The following is a 23,771-nucleotide window of genomic DNA, read 5'->3' as shown; positions in this document are numbered from 1 at the left end:
TATGGGTAAAATGCAAAGCAGATTCATTTCTTGGGTTATGTTTTCTGCTTCCTGTAATTTTGGAAAAACTGGGAAGAAATTGTTCATAACAGAATTCTCAGGTTACTGCTAGCATTTTTTGTTGTAACAAAAATCATCACACAATCAAATCTAAAAATGTTAAAAAAAAATGAACGAATGCACACTTAAAATGCACCCCACTATTTTCCTAAAGTAAATGTTTCAGGGAATTTTGCTTACGAAAATTGAGACTTTATTTTAAAGAAAGCAGGAGGGAAGATAAAAGAACACTTCCCTACAAAGTGTGACACAGTATATCCCCCTCTCTAGAGTAAGGAGCATGAAAGGGTTTCTTTTTCAGACTGGGTGTGTGCTCATCCACTTATCTATGCAGCCACTATACTATACTTGAATGTGAATCACTCCCCAAATGCCATGGTCCATTTCTCAGTTGCCTATCTCCATAGGATGCATGTGCGTTATATATTATATGTTTAATAGTGCATCAGCTCCCTTGCGGAAAATGAAGAAAGCTCCCACGTTCTCCTGAAACAGAATGTGGAATTTATTTTCTACACGTCCAGCTGGGGCCGGGCTGCAATAGGTTCTCAGAAGAAATTCCAGCTGAATCCAAGCAGCATCGCACAGTACAATGATGCACTGGATGCAGAGCTACCTGAGATAACTCAAATATAGGAAGTACTATGGCTATATCAGCATGGTGCTCTCTGTAGACTAATTAGTCCTGCCAAGGAGCAGGATATAATAGTCCAAGTGGACAGCTCTGAGGTACTTCACAAGTGAGAGGATGTGTGTCTGCATGGTGCTGCATACCCGCCTTCCCCTTGGATTCTGCTGAACTCCCTGCCAAGGAAGCCTTCTGTTTGAAACCCAATAAGCACCTAAAATTCACAAAACTTAGCAGCTCTCTGAAGTTGCAAAGTATAAGGGAATCTGCTTTGTCAAACTTTCACAAAGAAGCTAAGTGGTTTGCCCAAGATCAGACAGTGAGGCAGGGACAACTTTAGGGAGGGAGCTCAGGAAGGCTGGAGAGTTTTCCATTGCTCCAGTGCTGTCTTAAGGGATAGGCCACAGACTTGAATGCCACTGCAGAGTGTCCCCACTGCCATGCATGTGTAAGGGGGGAGTCTGAGACCATGTGGACACCTAAGTTGGCTTTGAGCTCACTGGAGGAACACACTCCTTCCTGGGGGTGAAGAACCATCCCTGAAGCAGGCATACAGGAAAGAACTAGCCACTCTAAGCACTAGTCAAAATTAAATGAGCTAGAGTGTAAAATTATAGAAAGAACTGCTCGCATTTTAACCTACAGACACACAAAGTAAAGAAGGTGAAGATGAAACTTAAAAAGTGTCTTGCCCAGCATTGTACAAAGACAAATGGGAATGAAGGTGAAGAATAAGAATACCAAAGCTTACACCATGTTGCATTGTCCTCCAGATAGTCCTCTGGGAAGCAAGAGGGAAAGAGATTCAGGGAATAGAAAAACAAAACAAAACAAAACGAAACAGGTTATACCAAACAGGCAACTACAGAGAAGATAACGAGTCTTTATAAGCAGTTGATTGTATATGAGAAATCTTAGACCATACTCTGCAGAAACAACTGAGATCAGTAATTAAAATTATATAATTTCTAACAGTATTTGTCTTACTTCAGATGCAATTGTTTGTTGCCTAGTCTAAGGCTGTCACTTTTGGCACCTCTGTAGTAGAGGGATAGGGAATGATATCTCTGAGATGTTTAAACGTGTGCTTTAGGATGAGATAAATCATGCTTTAAAAGTACTTGATCTCAATTTAGCTGTCTAAACTGATGTTTAGACAAGTGAATGAAACTCTCTGTTTCTCTCCATTAACAATAAAACTACAGATTGTACTGAGATAGTCCTCCAGACTAGAAGGTCTAGATACCTAGTTATGGGTATCTATACTATAGATTTCTATATTTAATCAGAAGAGTCCTAGTTTTGGCTTCTGTGAGAGAAACACAGTAGAGAAACAGTGGAATCCAGTTACCTAAATATAAGCATATACTGTAATTTTAGCAGCTCTGAGGTATTCTGGCTTGCCTTCAGCCAGCAGGAGACTTCAGTCACCTGTAAGTTTGCCAGTAACATTTGGACATCTTGAATAGCATAGACATCTCAAATAGCATTAGGTGGCCATGGTAATGGAACAGAAATGCCATATATTCTCCTCTAGGGTATCTTATCTGGCCTTCAACCACCAGCCCCAGAGGACATGGGCATCTCGAAGGGCTGTCCTGCCAGCTCAGTCAGATGTCTTAGAAACCCCTGGGTATCTGAAACAGTATTGTGTGTCTAGACGTGAATAACTCAGCTGAGCCTTCCATTTCCCAATCTGTGAGAGTGGTCTACAACAGGTGGGGTGAATCACTCTCCAAAGGTGTGTGTCTCTCTCCATTGACTTTAGAAGGAGCCTAACTTTTAGGCTCTGTGCTGCAAAGACTTGATTTAGCTGCCTGAACATAGGTGTCTTGTACTGTTTGAGATGCTGCAGCATATTCTACTTGGCTCCCAGCTGCTGCTCCAGAAGAATATTGGTCTCTTCCAATACTGTGCCATGTCTGCTGATCCTGTGTTTCAGATACTCTGGGGTGTCTCAAAAGGTACTTTACACCCATTCTTAGACAACTCTCTCAAGCTCTAAATGACTTCCTAAATATATCTAATGCATTTTAAGCCAGTTATACCACTTCTGTTCTGGGATATTTCTTTTTTTTTTTCACATTTCACACAATTATTTTGATTTATTCCTTGTTTATTAAGCCTTATTGGTCCCAGCTATGATAATAATACAAGAAAACACCTTTTCTTGTTGGAATGCAGTAGTTGGATTAATCAAACAGGTTCAGCCAAGGATGAAGGAGCACATTTTCAGAAGGGTTCATCACTGGGTGATTTCAGTGTAGGCTTCTTATAAGAGCTGATTTGTGCAACATACCTGATAAAATATGCTCAGTTGAATTAGACTTATAAATGGGCAGTTGAGGACTGAAAAATTTGGCTAGTGTTTGTATAAGATTGAGATGCAGAAGGAGTATTTTCTATAACTTGGTCTGTTCTGAGGACATGCTGTCAAAACCAGATGAAAGCAGAATTGTCACTTCACCTTTTAAGATTTACATAGGTTCATGTTTGGACTTTGCTATCACAGTTTAAAGTTAAGTGGTTTGACAGTGTTTTATGAAAAAAATCGCCAAAACAGACTTCTAAAGGCATTAATGTAATACTGAATAGTCAACTGTCTCACAAGGAAAAGTTCCTGTAACATAAAAGTAGGTAATAATAACTCCTTATACATATATTTTGTATCTATAAAAATCGAAAGGAGCTTTGATGGCTTGGTGTTACTGTCAAAATACTAATATTGTATGCTTATGTTTAGCAAGCAATAGAAAATGATCAGTGCGCAAACTAGAAAACTGCTTTGAGTGGGATTCTTCTTAAGTCCTCTTAACAATGCAAGGGTTAGGAGGATCTAAGTGAAGCTGGTCCTCCAGGCTCTGTCTATAGTTAATGAAGAGAGATATGTGATTGAAGGAATGATTCAGCACATTAAGTGCAATGGGTCTCATGTAGGCGGGATGATGAGTTGTGCTCCTGCGAGGAAAGAGTGCAGCATTTATATCTTTCTGGATAAAATTACCCGGGCTGGTAAGAGATGCAGGCAGTGACCTTTCCCAAGCACTGCTCAGGGATTACAGCTCTGAAATGATGCCTTCTGCTCTAATCCACATAAGCAGCCTTTCCTCGCTCCAGCTGAGGTCAGCGGCCATCTCTAACTTTGGGGACTGTTGGTCTTAACCCAAAAGGAGATAACACGCGCATCGCTGCCATTTGGAAATGGATCTGAAACCACTACTCATTGCTAACAAGCAATGAATAGTTTCTAAATTAAATATCACCTGCAAGAAAAATAAATAGGTATTTGGCTGCAAAACTTTTTAAAGTAGCAGCAGCAAAGCTAAGCTCTTTGTTTTTTCTGAAATAATGGGTGAACAAACCTAGTTAAATCATATGGGGACAAATTCCCTTTTGAAAGCCTTTAAGCTATTATGATTTATAAAGGAATATCTGCACTGGAAATTTTCATTAATTACAGCCTTTAAAGGCCAACAGCATATGACAAATCTCTGCTCTACTCAGGGTGATCAGTATTTTGGAAGTTTGTAATTTAAAAAAGATATTAATGTGTTTGGAAGTATTCTTCTTATGTGAATATGGAATGCCTCTTAAATCTCTCTTTTTCATTGCAAAAATGCTTTAACTGCTTTTACTTCATAGTAGTAAACCAAGCTGTACTATGCTACCAACCTTCCTTTTCATGCTCTTCCTCCCATTTCCTCTGCTTGGAACCTTTAAGTTTGTCCAGAGCATGACCAAAACCTACTGGCTTCAGCGATGCTTTACTTCACGTTGGCCAATTCTAGGACACAAGAGCTGGTCCGCTGAACCCAGCATGGAAAGCCACGCATGCACGGCTGGCAAGCATAAGGGAAGGCTGAGGTGCAGGTGGCGCACCCAGCAGGAGCACAGCTCCCCAAAACCTTGGCTCCCTGGCTGGCGGTGGCTGCTCTCAGCCTGGTGCTCCTCTTGCTACAGCCCTCAGCACGACTGTCTGGTCTCTGAGATGAGCTGAAAGTCTGCACCAGCAACAGGAGCGACGGTGCCCAGGCATTCAGCAACACGCTTGGCAAGCTGAAGTTATGTGATAAGGTTTGTTTTGATTCAGATGCTTTATAACTCTTTAATTTTTCCTATTGACTTTACCTCAAGATAATTGCTGAGACAATATTAACAGCTATAATAATTAGCCCACTAGAATTCTACAAATGTATAAATAGCAGGAACAGTGAAGTCTGAGACGTCAATCCAATGATGGGTTGTAGAAAAAACAATCTTATGTTAAAGTCTCGTTTTTGAAATGTTTGAATAAATAAAGCAAGATTAATGATCACTGAAGTTCTGGCTGATAAAAGTCAATTTTTGAGACTGATGGAAACAAAGCAGTTAACTTTACAGTTAAGTAAAAAAGTGGAATAAATGAATATACCTTTACAAGTGTATATGTTAAAGAACTGGCTGCTAAAAATTAATTTAATACTTTTAAAATATCTGATGCAGATAGCTTTTCAAAGAGCATTCATACTGCAAAGTACTTGTCTTGGATCATCTGGTTTTTGGCCTTCAGGAAGGAGCTTATTATCTTCTAATATTTCTAATACATAAAACCTGAGTCATATTGCTCCCCTAGAATGCAATTCTGTACTATTTCCAATGGGGAAAGAAAGATTCACTGAACAGTGGAACACTTGGCATAGAAACTATATAGAGTGATTATGAAATTATTAAAAAACCTTTATTAGGAGATTACCACTTTTCTATCCTATTATTAAGCCATTTCTGCTAATTCAGAAATGGCACATGTTTTACCTTACCAGCCTATCCAAACTTGTGCCAGCAGCAGTTGTAGGTCTCTCCTCTGGATTATAAGGTCTAAACCGGGTATTGAAGTTCTCAGGGACAGAACGAGAAGATCTCAGTGCAGGTGCTGGTTTAGGCTGGCCACATCCTTGGAAAACCTGAAAGAAACATTGTAGGTTGCATGACAATCTCAGAATAAGAGAAGCTGATATTTTACAGAGGTATTTTCTCTTTCACATATTTGAAACTTTAGCTTTGATTGGCAGTTTGATAATAGTAAATTGAGCACCCTCTCTGCATTAAAACTCAGATTAATAACTAAGCATTATTAATTGCTCAGTGTAAGTATAATACCATACAGGGACTGTAAAAACACTTAAATCAGTTCAGGAAGGTGATTGTTCTAAGAAGTTAACACCTGAAAGCATGTTAATTGTGATCTGCTCAGGAAGAGAAAAGAACAAAAGAAAGTCCTTTGTGGCAAGACTCAGTTGATAATTGTTTCAGATTTTGTTAAAAGTGGTATTTATCCAGAATCATAGCTCATTCATAATCCCTATCCACAGCTATCCCCACCTGATAATCTTGTTTGTAGTCTCAGAGAAAAGGTCAATGATGAAATAGTCTTATAACTGAATTACCTCCTTATTCCCTAGCAGGCCTTCCTCTAGATGAGGGCTGAGGCATATTGAGAGGGCAATAGTGAGAGTTATTTTCTGCTAGTGTGTTTGTTTCCTAGGTATAAAAAAAATAATGTTCAGAGTTATGAAATTTTTCATATACTCCTGTTTGGAAAAAAGTTTCAGCAGCATATATATTGTGCATACTAAAGGACTCAGAGGACACATTAGACTACTGGATATCAAATATAAATCTCAGAGAAGCTCTTATAGAAGTTGCTCTGTTGAAGGGAGGTAGAATATTCACACAATTAAATTTTTTAAGTGCTCTGATGAAGTAGGGTCATGCTGTTTGCTTTCATAGCAACTTTTTCAGTTCTGGAATCATCTTTCTTTTTTTGTGAGCATTATATTTTGCCTGTTTCAACATTTTGCCTCCTTTGAGAAGGAAAAAAAAAAATTCAGCATTTCCTGTAAGATATTTTTTACTAAACTCTAATTCTAGACACAGATTATTTGCCCAAATGAATTTTGTGGTGGTGCAAATGCTGTGCCTTATTGGTACGACCAGAGTCCTCCTTTTTTGTATGGCAAATAAGATCGTAGCTATGTTGTGAGCCAGTGATCCCCGAGGCTCATGTTTCACTTTTAGACAATATTCTGCCTTGAGTGGTTCTCTCTTGAAGTAGGTATGGATATCATGACTTTTGTTGCTTTCAGGATTCATTACAATTAGCTCTTGGCTAGGTTTCCTGATGTTAATTTAGAGGCCCCAAATGATTCAAAATTTGCTGAAAGAAACTGACCCATGCTAAATTTATGTCCAGTCATCATGTCTGTTTTGGCTCAAAGTCCAGCAAGTCAGCTGTTGTATGGCCATTGGGATTTTTAATTTATGCGTGAAACGTTGCTTGGTCTGTTTTGAAACTATCTGTAAGATTTTCTGAATAGCTTCTAACCTCCTTAATCGTGAAGATAATTGGACAATAAATTAATTTAATCAACTAGGAAAGATGATTCTAGTTTGAAAAGTTCTGAATTTTTCAGGAAATTAGGCCAAAATTAATATTCAGAATGTATACATGATTATGAGTAATACTGTACATTGTTAAGGGCCAAATATATGTCATGGGGGCATCAATTGCACTTACAATAATTTACTCATTTCTTTTGATTGAAGATCATTTATGAGCAGAAAACATAAGTTTATTTATATATCTATGAAATCTCCTTTAGTTATTTAAGCATTCAGGTATCTGCTTACAAACACAAGCTGCAATTATTCAAAATATGGGACCTGAATCTCATGGTAAAGGAAAATGAGGACCCCGAAATCCTCCCCTTAAATTTCACAGTGTATGTGACAGTTAGGCTACTTTTATGACCATGTGGGGAAACTCTGTCTGAATAATTTATATTTTACTTTTCTTGTTGCATACTGAAAAAACTTAGCATAGACTATGTTGTTACTTGTAGCATAAGGGTTGTATGAATAAAATTACTTACAACAATTACACGCAACCAGACAATAATAGAAGTGGAATCTAAATGGCCATTTTTACATCAGGGAGAAGAAATCATTTACTTTTTAAGTGAGCTAGCAGAAATGCAGTAAGGATATGATATTCCATAACTATATTTTCAGTGCAAAAGAGACAATTTCTAATTTGCACCCAGGTGTTAACTGACAGAATACAAAATGTAAAGCTGACAACCTGAAATTAACAAGTGCTTCCTAAGAAAAAGCACATGAAATATTTTCTTCAAAAAGATATTCAGAGATACCTACCAATTTCAGGAAAATATTTAGGTTTCTCATTATACATGCTGTGAATTGGCAGCATAAATCTACTCTCTTTAAAAAAAAAAGGAGCACTTTATATGTAATGTGTGCAATTCATCTCATCTGAATTTAGAGAAGGTATTCTGTTTGAAATTAAGAAACCTAAATTTAGGTGTGTACATGTAGGTGTCTATATTTAAGCTAAATATCTAAGCTCCCATTTCAGGCAACGGAGATCAAAAACTCTGGTTGCCCACTCATCCGCAGCTATATTCATTCGTGGTGTCCTAGGGTATCTGAGATATCTGCTAAGACTGCCTTAACAGAGGACCTCTGGAAGACCAATTCCTTGTTGAACTGGCAATTAAAACTCAGATGCAATATCCCTGAGTGTTTCAAATGACACTAGACTTCTCTGTTGTTTAGGGATGTGAACCAAGCCATGAGATCAAGTCAACATAGCCAATGCAGAGAGCTGGCTAAATAGAGGCTCTAATAGTATGAACTGGTCTTATTGTGGAAAAAAAAGAGTTCTTTTCCCAGAAGAACTCAGTGTTTTGAAGCCCAGCAGAAAGAATTTATCCTCTTTGAAGTCTTGAGCCATGCTGTTATTTCAACATGTGCTTGTGCACAGCGTTTCCTGTTGAGTATCTCTATATGACTCTGCTCCATTGACTCGCATCTTCAGCTAAAATAGTATTGATTTTTTCCTGAAAAGCGCCATTATATTTTTCCTGCACAGGGCTCTGGGAAGAACACAGATAAATGAAGAGGTTTGTTAAAATGAAACTCTGGGGCTATTTTAAGAAGAAACTTGGACGTAGTTTTATGAAGATTTCCTTCTTATAAATAATGCATAGGTAGTCTGCTATGTCATGGAGCTCATTCATTCTTTTAGCTGAGGTAATTGCCAAGAAAGGAACACATATCTACAGGTTAAATTGGACATCCATCAGCTTGGATAAAAGAAGATTTAAGATCCACTAATGGGAGACTCGGCTCTGGGGATAGCCTTTATGAAGGAGCAGAAATCTTGGCATGGTGGCCAAATGACACTTAGAGCAGCCAAACATGTTGATGTAGAACCAGCCTGTTTAAAATGCAGAAGATAGTCCAACGTGTTGTATTTGGGGCAGCAATGAAGAGAAAATTATGCTGATGTAATCAGATTGTGAATTTTATCCATTTTGAAGAAAAATGGATGTTATAGCATCTTTTCTGCTATTTTGTGAGTTTTCCTTCACTCCCTGTGAACAAGTAATCTCTGCAGATGTCATTTACTAAACATTTGTATTGTTAAAATGGAACAGATGTAGGATTTACTCTTTGACTTGAAGCAGGAAATACAGAATCAAGGTAATGGTACTGACAGCTTTATGGGAAGATTTTGAAGGTTCAGATCCCAGTTTGTTTTGACCAGGATAAAGCTATTAAAAATGTTATTAAATGGATATGTTTTGACCCTCTGAATATGACTCCCTGAATTACGTCTGTGAGAAGGAGTTTGAGGTGTATATCTGCTATGACTAAATCTTGAGTACAAATGATATACAGAATATAATGCTGTTACCTGAGAAATAACCAGGCTGTTGCTGAGCATGTTATTACTTGGAGCTGTACTATGGCACTGTAATGTTCAAATATCAAAGAGTGTCACTGACAAATGGCAAAGAGCATTATTTCAATAATGCAGATGTTAACATGTCTCAGACACTATCAGGGGAAACCCAGGGTAAGTCTCCGGCAACCTGACTGCTACCAGAGGCAGCCCTCAGGCAACACCACTGAAGTTTGGGTGGACCTATATCACAAAGCCTACTCTTAGAAAGTGCAGAAGTGTTGCTTGGCATCTCAAACAGACCAGACTGGCTATTTTTGCACTCTTTGTGGCTTTGGTTTGCAGAAGGCACTCTGTCAGAATGGCTGCAGATGTTAGATGATGAACGTACAGAAGCTGATTTTGATGATCTTCAGCCCGTTCTTTTTTTGGAGGAGGGAAACCAGGCTCTGATTCAGGGCATGTATATTCCTCTAGCAGAAAGGCCTTGTGGTGTGACTTGCTAGATCACTGCTCCTTTCTGAAAAGCATTTGCAGATATTGCAGCTGTCAGGAATGTGACTCTCCTTGAGGCAAAATAAGGACCTCATATGGTTGTCATTCATGGACGTGACAGCCTCACAAGATGAGCAGTATTTGCAGCCTAGATGTTTGTGGTCAGACATTTTAAACAGCCTGGTGCTGAATACAGATTGCAGAGCAATACCAAAAAAAAAAAGGATTCCAGCTTCAAGATGAATCAGAGGATCTTAGCATAATGCCAGTACCTAGTTAATGTGAACTTTGTTAAAAGAATCAACTCCTATTAGCATACAAACAATAAAAGTTGATGACTGAGAGCTGATGGAACAGAGATGCTCCATTTTATGGAGTGACTGGAACTGGGATATGGCTGAGCCTGTGTGTCCTTGGTTGGAAGTACAAAGACAGAAGAGGTACATGTGGCATCTCTATAATTCTCTGTCTCAATGATATTAATGTGCACCCATCAAGAGTGGAAGATAGAGGGTTTGCCTCTATTAAAGAAATGAAAGACAAGGCGTGAACCTGAGCAATAAGCCCTGACTGTCCACACTGATTAATTGTTAATTCATTGGCTTTTCCTTGGACTGCCCTAACTAGCTTGTTCCAGAATGAAACAGCTCCAGAGAAGGTAGCTCTCAGCAGCATAGGCATGAATCAGTCTGTGCCACTTGGCCTCAAGGTCAGGCACTGCTACTTGTCCCTCTTTTATTTATCAGTATAGCCATAACCATGACGACTATTTCTCAGAAGAATAGTGCTGAATAGGAGTGAGTGTTTATAGAAAAAAGAAATTGGACAAAATCTTCAGTACTGCATCAAGTTAAGAATGGAAAGAAACCATAAAAATGAGGACTTAGGAAGTTCATGATATATTTTTCTGCTGATGTCTAAAATTGAAGACCTCATCATTCACATAAAAACATGCATTCTTACTTACTTTTTTCTACTTGTTATGTTGAAAATCATACATCATTACTCACTTAATTTTGCCTCCATATGAACAGTAACGTACAATAACTGTGTTATGCCAAACAAATATATATTTTTCTCAGATAGATTTCAATATATAATTGCAGTTGGTATAATACAAAACATCACCTTGCAACATAAACACAAACTGGTAGTGCAATTTAATGGTAATGACCTCTGGAATAGGGCAATTTTATAGAAATATTCGAAACAGAAGAGGGATGGGTTTTGAATTAAATGATCTCCAGGTCTTCTGCTGGCAAAGAACATGGAATTGTTGAGAGGTCCTTGATAAAGAAACTGTTCGTTGTTATTTGTTCCATGGTTATTTGTTCCATTCATTTTAAGAGAGGAACAACAACATACAACAGTAGCTAAATGGCCCTAAATTCTATTGAGAGTAGTGTAGAGACTCATGCCAGACATCAGCCAGATATTCTAGTGGAGGTAGCTGCATGTCAGCGGTGAAGTATCATTTGTGTGTGTGCAGCTGCTGTAGCCACGACATTATCAGTGCACTGTCATTTTCCCATGTGACTGACTTGTGGAAAAATGGTTGCGGTTCCTAGTTACCATGTTTTCAGCAGGGTAAAGTCAAATGCAAAATGCAAAATTGTCTGAAGAAAAAGAAAATGGTGTGATTTTAGCATCCTGCCTGAAGCTTTCTGACTGGAGTCTCAGAATAAATGACAAGTGTGGATCTTTTCCTAGATTAGGTCTGCAATTGCATTCCATGCACCCCATTACATCTGGCAAGGTAACTGAAGCTCTATCTAAGCAGTCAAGTATGTATAAGGGGAAAAAATTAGACTGCAGATAATTGTTTCAAAGTCTGCTCATGTATCATATTTATAGATCTGATATGACATAGAATATCACAGCACTGAACTCAAAGACTTTGCCTTCTTATACTTTTTTAACATTAAAGCACTTTCATGAGTTAAGACTTGAAAAAGATGGATATAACCTGGGAAAATAAGGAAATCACTTTTCAGGAGAAAAATGGTCTACATATAAAATACAAAAGTCCCCATGCATAGATAGTTCTGTTATCTATGAAAATATAGTAAAATAAATTTCACTGCTATAGTTTGGTTTCTGTTTCTCAAGATTAAAAAAAAATATTGGCTAAGATTTCTCTTAGAAGAAAAATTTTGAAGTGCAGATGGAATTTCTGTGATTTATTAACCTTTAGAGCAAATAAAATATTTCTCAGGGATAGGACAAATAGTCTGCTCTATTGCAAATGAGTAGTGAGATGAGCTTATGCCAAGGTGATGTCATTGGATTCTGGCAGGAAATGCAGTTTCCTGTCTAGTGGAAAAACTGTGAGAATGAAGCAAGTAAAAAGGAAAATGAAATACACCTGAGCCTTGGGTGAGTTTTTAGTGAAAATATTTTTTGTTTCTTTTTTGAGGTAAGAGCTGAATTTGCTAAACTAGCCTCCAAAGTATTTGAGAGAATTTGGTTGATAAGCTCCTTGACTGCTTCTGCCAGAGCAGAGCCTCATCTTGCAGGATGTAGACTGCTTTTAAAACCTGAGTAACTTCATGTAGGTTGAAAGCAAAGAGCCTCTTGATGGAAATCCTTAGCATCCTGCAGCACTGGGCCCATAAAGAGCATCTAATTTTGGGCTGGCAGGAAGAATATTAACCTCAGCCTCCTGTCTTTTATCCCCATGTTTTTCCCATCTACAGCCGTTTCCTTCCAAGCAATGGAAATTAACTGACTCAGATAGCAGTCCAGCCAGCGTCTAACTGACTACTGGGAGATCGATGGGAGATGGAAACTCTTAAGACAGAGAACCTGGCAAACCATTGACTTCAGATTCTGAACCGCAGTGCACTGATGAATATTAAGGAAAAGACATTAATTGTTAACTACTGGCTCAACAGCACCTGCTACTGAATTCAAAGGGCCTTATTAATATGGAGTTTGGAGATGGTGGTGATCTGTGTATACACACATGTTAAAAATGGAAAGAAGGAAGATAGTATCATTAACTCTGTTTATTTTCATGTCAGAATCCAGACAAAACTCCATCAAACCAAGGTCTGGTAATCAGAGGCTGTCCAATGTAATGATATTTCCCTTGAGTGGCTATTAAAGGAGGTTAAGTGGAACATTTCATGTGTTCGCCTCAAACACGTTGTACTGCAGTCTGACCTAGACAGATCAAAATGTGTTTGGATGTTAATATAGAGAATCACAGATGAGACAGAAGCAGAAGTTATCAAATATACTCTGCAGGATATTGCTTACAGGGCTACCAGCAATTTTCAGCGGTCTCTGTTTTCTTAAACCACTTGCAGCTATTAATTTGCAATTTACTAAACAGTACTTTTCTCTCTGACACTTCTGTTTGAAAACTTCTGTGCTTATTTAACTAGAGAAAGGATTCAAAGACAACCTGGTGAACTGCTGAACAAACAAATACAAGTTCTAGTGGTCTAGCCAATCTTGCTTAAAGCCTGGATAGAAAACTGAAAGAGACGTTTTTCCCCCTGTTTGTGACACTCAGAAAGAGAGAAGGAGCGACTCACACAGTACCTTTGCTGACACCTGCATGCTGTTTTCTTGCATGTTCATGATGGCTTCAGAAATCTTGACATCAATAGGATCCATGACTGATTCAATGTTGAATGGTCCCTCTAATCTCTCTGCTACCAGAAGCATAGCATCTGTTAAAACACAAAGCAGCCATTCCCTTAAGGAGAGATACCTCCAGGTGCCTCATACCAACCAGCTTCCCCAGCTGGGGACATGGATGCCAACCGCTTCGGGGCAGGGAGCGTGGATGTGTGGCAGCAGCACTGCAGAGACGGGTGCGCAGCGAAACCTGTCTCTGCAGTGCTGCTTCCTGACTGTTGAAAATATCTTCCCCTACCACTGCCAGCACAAAAAAGGACTCAAGATTGTACAAGTTAGATTAATAATAGCTGCCACAGCATTATTGAGCTTGGGGTAAAATTATTTCTACACAGCATCGCAACACTCAAACAGCCAGTGCTCTGGAGTGTACTCATATAATCTTCTTCCTGAGAAAAAGCAGGTTGATAGAAATAATCCCAGGAGGTATGTTCTTAGAGTTTGTGTGAGATGATGAAAACTTTGCTATGATAAATCAGGATGTTATAATTAAAGCAGCTGTTCTTTTTGACCTTAATGATCTCATTTTCTTGCAATATGAACAGCAAACGAATATTGGATTTCTGCCACAGCACATAGGTATAAACCATGTTTGCCTTGTTATGTTTTGAAAATGTGGTTGAAAGTTGTATGCAGAAAGATATATTTTTTGTATGTTTTGGAATTTAAAAACAATTTTTTGCCTAATTTACATTGGTGCACGGCTCCAAAATAATTTTATCTAGGTGTTCACTAACAAGTAAAAACTAAGCAACTGAAAATAAATTAATATCAATAGAAAGTTTTTTTCATACATCATAAAAGATGTTCATACATCGTCTATGCACAGACACAGATTCATCACAATTTTTGTGGCAAAAGCCATGTCATAAACTTCAATTATACTATACCTTTGAACATTGCATTTGATCCTGGTCTATTATGAGTTAGCATTTTAAATTTCCAGCATCTAATTAGCTTTAAACAGAATAAATCTGCAATTTTAACACAACAAACAAAAATTTTCACATGCTTTCTTTATCCCTCAGTCTTAGACTCCAAATACTCTGGTATTAACCAGAGTGCCTTCCAAAACAGACCCCACTGGTGTTTTGCTTTGGAAAGTACCAGACCCACGGCAGCTCTCTCCAGAAGATGTGAAGCATCCCACAGCCCTGATGATAGTGTTAGCTGTGCTCTTGGCTGGGCAGTCCCGGGCCTCCTCTCTAGCCTGCATCCTTCCTTCCCACAGAAACTTGGCTGTGTGGACGTATGGAAAGAAGAGACAATTGAGCCATGGGCTTCCAGGCACAGTCGGACCTGAGTGTTAGGACATGTTCACATTTTAGATACAATCAATACGTGCCTAAAAATCCCACTGAAATTGAAATCACTTGGCATTTGGTACCTAAGCACCTTTGAAAATTCAGATCTAATATTTCACAGTACTTTTAGGTTGGAAAGAGTGGTTTTCCAGTTATTTGGAGTGGGGCATAAAGCACTTGTTGCTAACTGTGAGAAATGATGAGACAGCAGGCATTCAATTTCTAACAAAAGTGCCATTTGGGCTGGCATTGTTTAAAAATCTCTTTAGATTAAACCATATCCAGTGGGAAACCCAGTGAAAACAGCACCTGACTTTGATAGAGAAACCAAAGCAGTTTTCATACACACACAGATACACACATGCACACACATACACTTAAAGATTCCCATGGTATTTTAGCAATTTTTCCACATGCAAAGAGAATTTGATGTTGTGGTCTGGTACAAAGTATTTTCTTCTTCACAAGTTCAGAATGACTTGCATAAAATATACATGTCTGTGCACTTTGTGAGTCATGTGATAAACCTAAATCCTAACTGCTGGAACCAGTGTTAGAAAATATTCTAATGCACGTTTCAGTGCCTTGGTTTAGGTGGCTTAGTCTTAGTTCAGGATTAGGGTTAAGATTAGGGTTACTTAATGCAGAAACCAGTCGGCTTTATTTATCTTGTTTTTTCTACAGGAGTAGCTTACAGCTTAAGCTAAGGATAGGTATCTCTTTGCACCAGCTCACTCTAGTTTTAGAACAAGGAGGTGGAACAAGTCCACTGCTGAACTCAATCAAGTACATGGTTGGGATAAGGGACTATGTTTGTAGAAACAGAGGTGGGTAAATAGGCAAATGCTAGTACGAGAGGGGAGCTGGAGATCTAGGATGAGAACAGATGCTGGTTTGAAACTACTACTGGTAGGGGGGCTAGTTTTGGCATAAATCTTGGAGTGATGTTATAGTGGAATTTCAGCTAAATGGCAGAAGAGAAGAGTGCATCATTTGTGACTGAACAAGAACCACGTCTTTAACTGTAAGAGTAGCCTTACCTTGAGCAAAGTGTCTTCAGCTTCAAAATTAATAATAGTAGGAGATACAAACTAAGATCTGTTCTTGTCTTAGTTTGTATCGCTAGAAGAAAACATCTTTTAGTTCATCAGCTTCTATCTTCTGAACTTTAACCCTGTTCATAGCCTTAGCCTTTGCTTTAAGAGTAGCCTGAGATTTTGTAGTGGAAGTGGGCAGAGAGTGAGAAATGTGGGTAATTCCTGGCTGGCAAAAGTCTCTGTGAGCTTATTGCTATGTTGAACCTCCTTGTTTGATATGGTTCTGGTACAGGTCTAATGGTAGGTTCAAGAGCTTGGGTTCAAGTTAGGGTGAGAGGCAAGTTATGGTTCAGTCACATGGGCTATAGCTATATGCTAAGAAAAAGAAGGAGAAGGAAAAAAAGAAAAGAGGAGCAGAGAGCAAAATCAAGCAATGGATCCCCTGTTATCTGTATTCCTAAATTGTTACCTCCTTCTCTGGCTTGGAATGACTCTGGGCCATTCCACGTAGCTATTCACAACCCAAATCTGCATAGAAGCCAGCCTGAAGCAGTACGGATGTGAGACAACAACATCACTTGACCTTGGAGCCCTGCAATCTTTTATTTAGTGCTGTAGGGTAACCATGGGCACCAATTGGTTAAGAAGAAAGTTTAATTTGAAAGCTATCCACACCTTCACTGAGGTGAAGGTTATAGCAACACCTTTATTTTTGTTTTGGAGCTGGAATGTGAGACTGGGATGGTGTTAAAGCAGGGACTGATACAGGGACCTATTGAAGAAGCAAAGACTGATAAATGGGATAAACACTGGGATGAGAGATGAGGGGTTTGAAGAGCTCAGGTAAAACAAGTTCCTGCTGCAGCATTAGTTCTGAGGCTGGCACATGTGGGTAGGCTTTCAGATAAACTTCATTTTAGGGCTTAGTTCGGGGGTAAAGACTAGAAAACTTGGGTGATGGCATGGTTTAGATGAGCTCCGGTGCAAAGTTGAAACTGACGTTGTTTGAGAACTTCTATTATCTTCTCTGGTTTCAAGTGGGTGAGTGGGGCCATGGTTAATCTAGTGGTGGCTGGCCTGCTAGATTACTCCTAACTCCTGGTAGGAGTACAGGGTCGGCCAGGCAGGAGAGGATGAGCAAGTGCTATTCCGATAAACTCCAAAATGATTTGCTTACCTTGCCAGCCTCTGTCTGACTGAACTCTTCCCTTTACCCTTCCCCTCACCATCACAGGGTCCCTAATATTAAGTCAAACCTATCCAGAATGTCTCTGACAGACCTAAAGAAGCCTGAAGAGCAAAGCAATCATAATACAATTATGACAATAATATTGACAGTGTGCAGGCCTCTTGGGAAGCATAATCACTACTCTAGTTAACTGGCCTCTATCTACTGAATTTTTAAGTTAGCTCTCAGACAGAAATTCGGGCTGAATTTCCTACCCATAAAATTGATCCCTTCAAAAAAAGCAGTGTGTCCTCTTAAGCTGAATTTCTCCCTTGGAAAATATTCCTTCAGCTTATTAACTTGCACCCTCTTAGTTGCTAACCCCAACCCACACTCTAGCCCAGACCCTTGTTATTCACTTGCACAATTCTATATGAACACACGCAATATGTAAACACAAGATAACCTATACAATTTAATGAAATAAAAGCTATTAGGTTGAATATAGTAGAAATCAGGTGAAATGCAACGGTCTGAGATTTATGAGAGGTCAGTCAAAATGATGTAATGGTCCCTCCCAGGCATAAACCCTTCAAATCTATAATCATATAACAGTATGCACAATGCTTTGTTGTCCTAACTTTTTTGTTTCTCCTAAAAACATTATGAATATTATTACAGGAGCAGCTGGAAAGATTTCAAAATGAAATCAAGAAGATTCATGAGTCTCAGTTTTGAAATCTTAATTCTTAAGAACAGACCCTTAAATTCACAGAGAGTCCAGTTCAGGGGAACTCTGTGTGGGTTTAATAATTTCTCAGTCAGCTCAGACAGTAGATACAGACAGCTTAGTTATTGTCTGTGCTATAAAAAAACTAATGATTGGTAGCCATTAATTGACCACCTGCTTTTTATGTTGTTAACAAATTTGCACTGACTTATTCAAATATGCATGTTCTTTAATTTTACTTCTTATGTGCTTTTTGAAATCTGCTTTCCTAAGGCTAAGTATGTTTCTTCTTTTTCACAACAGAACTTCGCAAATAGCTTCCATCTAGCTGATGGATGAGCAGATCAAGAACTCAGTTTAAGTGATTCTTGCATCATGGGTTTGTTAGCAACTTGGGAACAAAAATGTGATTGGTTGCTCACTACTTTATCAGCTGTTCCTGAAGCTAGAACACATGGGCTTGCAAAGCAGTCCTGAGACGGTGCAGAGCACAAGGCACGCTAGAGTTGCAGTTAGGACTACAACTTTTGGACAGTAGCATTGGGTGCATACTGCTGAAAACAGGAGTAGGGACCTTCCTGGTGCAGGTAAAACCAAGTCTACTAGAATGGCAGGGTATATTTCCAAGGAGAGACTTGCCACAAAATGTTGCTGCTGGCTGAGCACAGAAACTCTGGGGAACTTATGTAGTATTCTCTTGCCCACCCAAAGAAATGCCATGGGCTTTTGCTTGTGGCTCTTAGAAGGACACTGTTTCAGTCTAAGCAAAATATAAAAGAAATCCTGAAGAAATTTACTTTGTTTTGGTTTACTTCACAGAAAACTTTAAAAAAATTTTTTATAGCTGCTGTTTTAATGAGAACATGACAAAGCTGATCATGATGATAAGTTAATTAGTTTAATTTAAAAATTCAGAAGGACGTGTGAATTTCCAGATATGTTAATGTTTTGTGAACTCTGAAGGTCTCCAAGTGAAAAAATGGATAGAATAATAATATAAGTAGACAAAAGTCTGCCTATATTTCCTATGAACTACATCAAGCCGTTGTCTTTCAGTTATCTTTACACAAAAAGTGATACCTTCTTGTTCATGTTACATTTCCTTCAGGGTAGGTTTCCAGAAAGCTTGCTATTAAATCCTGTGTTGAAACAAAGGGAGCAGGGACAAGGACACTGGTTTATGAGACACATGACAACTAAAAAAGAAATCCAAACCAGAATGAAACACAAAGTTAAAACAACCAATAGCCCCTTTTTCTTGCCACCTTTCTACTATCAGGAGGATATAAGAGGAGGAAGTTTTCTTTTCAGTACTTTGCCTCTTGCTCCCTTAAAGACTCAGGGAGCTTATAAGGGAAAGTATTTTTTGGTCTGTGTTAGTTTGGCTGTGACATCATTTTGTCTTTTTGTGCACATCTCTGTTGATCTTCTACTTTTAAATTATTGGTGAGATCCCACAAGTGGCTTAGTTTTCCCCAGGGAATTCCAGAGAAGTGTCTGTGGATGAATGCTCTTAAAACATTGTTTCTTCAGGGAGATGAAGAACAGTAAATTACTGAGAATGCATGCCCTTGACAAAATCTCAAAGTATATTTTGTTTCGGGGGCAAGAAGAGAGGAAGATCTTATCTTAGATTTCCTAGGAGGAGGTTTCTATTATTTCTAGACTTATTTACCTGGTTCTAACAATTAGCTGTGAAGAAATGCGAAGGGCTTTTTCATATATGAGTACCTTGTGAAAGAAGGTAAGGACAAATTTTATTTGGAAAGCTTCAAAGGATTTTATATGTTAAAATTACAGGAGAAGAGAGAAGAATCGGTTGTAAACAGACTGAGTAACTTATTGCAGTGGAACATGACCTTGAGAGTAGCAATGGCAGCTTTGGAAATGAATATAACTGTAAATATACTGGGTTGCAAGGAAATGCTCTTGAGGTGGCTTCCCATCCTTCTGACCAAGGGCAGGAGGAGGTGGGAGCTTGGGTTGTATTTACTATGTCATGTAGATAAAACTCAGTGAATTTTCCATTACGACACTAAATATAAATAATGGCTACAAAATCTTCACAGTGTTAAATGTTAAAGTAATGAAACAAAACAAAAAATAAAATTGAAAGCTGAATTATAGTACATATTGACTTTTAAAAAATATAATAACGACAAAAATACATCCCTGTAATACTCTGCCAAAACCTTTTACTGCCAGATTATGATTTACTAATAAAATTCAAGGAGAAGAGGAAAGTAAAACTCCACCTCTTGTTTAATGAGTTGCTAAGAACTCTTTTCTCAGAAAACAAGAATAAGTCACACCAGGGATGCCAAAACTACTGTTTTCCTTAGGGTCCACAGTCCCCTTTTCACATTATTACTCGTATGAGAACATTGTATGGTTCTATTTTGATGTGGCTAAAATGACAGATTCCCTCTCTGAATATCATTAATCTCTACATAAGTATTGGCATAATATTATTGTAATTCTCAGTCTTCCCCCTACATTCTGCTCCTTTTTTTTTGGTACTTTGCATCTGTGTAAAGGTGATCTCAATATTCTTTGTCTGAATATTCATGTATCAATATTCTGTTAAGATTATCTGCTAAGGTATATAGGTAGATGACTGGATCCTGGCCTGAGGTTTAGCTAACTGAACAAAACAAGGGAAACTGCTGGACATGGCATGAGATTTTCCTGGAAGCAAAATAATAATAGAGTGGGAAGCTGAACAAAAGTCGCAGTTAGTGCTGTGAGAAATGGCTGGATTTCATTGATGGTTAAGGGGGGGGGGTAATGTGAGAGAGAGCTGAGAATCACAGGTAACTGGAGGGCAGTATGGGGCGGCCTTTTGGGGAGTAAGGTTTTGCAAGGCCAACAGCAGCCCTATCAGTAACATCATGTAAGGTCAATATTACCCAGGTAACTATTTCAGCAATACCAAATTTGGATGAAGATGTAGCAAAAGAGGGATCAGTGGGGGAAAAAAGCAATGGGGGTGCGTTGTTTATACAGGAGAAGACAAGGGTGGAGAAAGGGATGGATCAAAGTGGGCTGGGGAAGAAAAAGTATCGGAAAATGGAGAGGAAGTGAGATAAAAGGGCTGGTCATGAGGAAGTACTGCTGGTCAGCACACTTGTTTGCCACTCGATCACTGCAGTCTGCTCTATTTTCTTATTACATTCTATTCCCAACCATTTTCTGGTTGAGAATTGTAATGCGAGTATGCTGCCTATTCTGTGTGTGTGTGTGTGGGGGGGGGGCTTGTATATATGTTCTGCTAGTGAACTTCAAGCTGGACTAGCTGGCGAGTAGTAGGAGACCAGAATCTGGAAAGACCCAAGATCTGAGCGGGAAACTGGGTAAAGGGTCCAGGGTGTGGATTTGGAGCCTGAACGGGCTTAATATCTGGTCTCAGGTTCAAGGGACCCACAGATGTGCGTGTACATGTGAATCAAGGGGTATGTGTATATTCCTCTAGCAAATGTCAGTCCTGATGAGCCATGGATGAAGAACAGCATCGAGCTGTCTGTGTTCATGTTTGTGTGAGTGCTGTTTGCACTTATGTGGGTGCTGGTGAAGGTACTGCTCTCTGTTAACTCAGGAGGTCAGCCATGCTTGTACCGTGTATGCATGCATGTGCAAAGCCTCACTACTATCTGGACCTGAAAATGGGGAAAAGCAACAGCCTCACATCTAGCTGATCTAGAAGAGAGGAATCCTCCTGGGTCTTCAGGTTCACTAGATTTGGCAACCATTAGCAATATCCATTACTTAAAACCCTGAAATGTAAATGGGAATCAGATTCACACATTAAGCTTTCCACCTAAGTGTCCATGTTAATGTTCTTGCTTGATAATGTGCTCCTAAAGTCCTGGAGACAGCCCTGGAACAGGACAGGGGTGCCAACAGCATGTTGGCTCTCCAACTAAAAACCTGTGAATCTGACTATCCATGTTATCATGTTGAGTTAATGTAATGCTGCTATTTCCATTGCTGTGAAGTGTTATTCAGCTTTAGAAAGCATTTAAAAATGTTCTGAAGTTTGTGCAGGGTCAGACTTTGGTGTTGCCCATTGCCAATGTTCTCTAAGATAACAGCTCATCCTACAGATCTGGAACAGATTATGGCTTATGTGGAAATGGAGGGCCAAAAGTATTCCTAGTTCTACACAGAAAAGGCATATCCTGGATCTTGCATGTGGTGCCTAGCTATGAGCAAGTCTGACAGGGACCCTCTCTGCCCCTCTAAGATTGTTTTAGTAACTGTTCCTAGAGCATAGAGCTTCTTTAAAGCAGTAGTGAGAGAATGCATTTCTGAAGGTGCCTTTAAGCAGTAAAACTTACCAAGATGCGAGAGACTTGATTTCATTTTTTTTCAGTGGTTTGTGGAGGCTCAAACTCCTACCTGCTGGAATAACACCATAACCACCTCTGCTGTGGTTAGGTGCCTGATAGTTCTTTCAAGGCTGTTTCTATGGAATACTTAATTATTCACCTGGCTGCAAGGAATGAAAGAGATGGGTTTCTATCTTAGCATTTAAGGTATACAGTTACGAAGGGCTGAGTACAGGTTTCTGGCTTACACTCACAGGGCTGATGCCTGAAAGCTGGTTAGTAAACAATGATATAATGAAAAGTACATCAAGAGTTCTTGCAGGAGAGACAGAGATCCAAAATTCTCCCTGCCAACTGAATTACTAATTAATTAATAAAGCAAACTTTAAAAAGAGATAAATAGGTGTAGATATCAGATCTAACCTTTTATTTTCTAGGTTTAATTTCAGTTATGAGAACAGGCAGATTTAAGAATTATACTGGTTTTGCTATTTCTGAACAGCTATGTGGTCATTTTGATTCACAGCTACATCACTTACCCCTCCCTCAAAAAAGCAAAAAAGGATTGTCAATAGTTTCAGTGAGCTAACTTGTTTTCTACCCAATTCTGTAAGAGTGGATTATTTTCTATTACTCCTGCAGGATTTGTCCCTAACCTTCTCTTTTATGTAGAGCAGCACAAGAAATCAGTTTAATATCATGTACAATATATGTATGAAAAAGATATTGACAGACAGTTGTCATCTTGTAGCTGATAGCAACTAAATGAATTTTGTAGGGTAAACTGCAGGTTCAACTAGAATTGTTTGAGTATTTCTCATAAAATACATTTTTCTTCCAAGGACTGAAAAAATGACCATAGTAAAAATGCTTTTGCTTCTTTCTTTAGCTTTGAGCAATCTACATAATTTAGTGCACTGTTATTAGGAGTCGAATTGTGTCTTATAATTGTTTGAGTATGCAAACACTAAAGAAAGTAGCAAAGACTAGGTAAAATAGTAATTCTTGTCTGTGATTATTATTCTTCCATTACTCTATGGGAGCTGAATGCAAGATGTTTTTCTGAACTAGAATTTCAGAAAATGTTGTCAGTCATTGAGAATTCTGTCTGAATATTTGACATGAAAGAATGAATGAAACACAGTACATTCATATAATCTCTGTCTTGTTGCTTCTTTCTTAAGCCAAGAGATATTTAAATAGTCCCATCAGGAGTAAGTTTTTAGCACATCAGCATCCCATTGTTAATTAAAAAAACCCGTGATAGATACATGATGGTGTACTGTCTGCTATAATCCATTTTTAAAATTTGTAGTAACATATACAAGTGTGAATAATTCTTTAAAGATATGTAGAGTTTGGAACACTGAAAAAAATCTATCTTTCTGACACTTCTTTGATGAGATATGCTCACATGGTTGAAAATAGCAAAATACAGTCTAAAACTTCTTATTTAATGTATCCTTTCCTTAGTAAAATACTCCTGAATATACTGTTTGTATTATCTTAGGCGAGTCATAGAAATTAGAACCTCAAAGATCTTTTCAGTCATTCCACTCCCAATGTAGAATCACTACTTGCAGTATACATTCCCCAGTGATGTCCAGTCCAATTTTAAAATAGCTCAGAC

The 23,771-nt window shown here is 38.6% G+C and overlaps 1 protein-coding gene across 2 annotated transcripts in view; it reads right to left on the bottom strand.

The window, feature by feature from the left end:
• Positions 1–23,771, bottom strand: part of GPC6 (glypican 6) — a 769,191-nt gene that overhangs the window by 55,020 nt on the left and 690,400 nt on the right. For both annotated transcript variants that reach the window (XM_067293321.1, XM_013951337.2), the window contains exons 5-6: positions 13,476–13,606; positions 5,485–5,628 (exon numbers count right to left, since the gene is read on the bottom strand). In XM_067293321.1, coding sequence (XP_067149422.1) covers positions 5,485–5,628; positions 13,476–13,606 — 275 coding nt within the window. The remainder of the gene's footprint in view (positions 1–5,484; positions 5,629–13,475; positions 13,607–23,771) is intronic.

The sequence above is a fragment of the Apteryx mantelli genome, chromosome 1, assembly GCF_036417845.1.
Source record: "Apteryx mantelli isolate bAptMan1 chromosome 1, bAptMan1.hap1, whole genome shotgun sequence".
NCBI classification, from domain to species: domain Eukaryota; kingdom Metazoa; phylum Chordata; class Aves; order Apterygiformes; family Apterygidae; genus Apteryx; species Apteryx mantelli.
The sequence above is the reverse complement of the archived record's forward strand: the minus strand, read 5'-3'. Positions and strand labels throughout refer to the sequence as shown.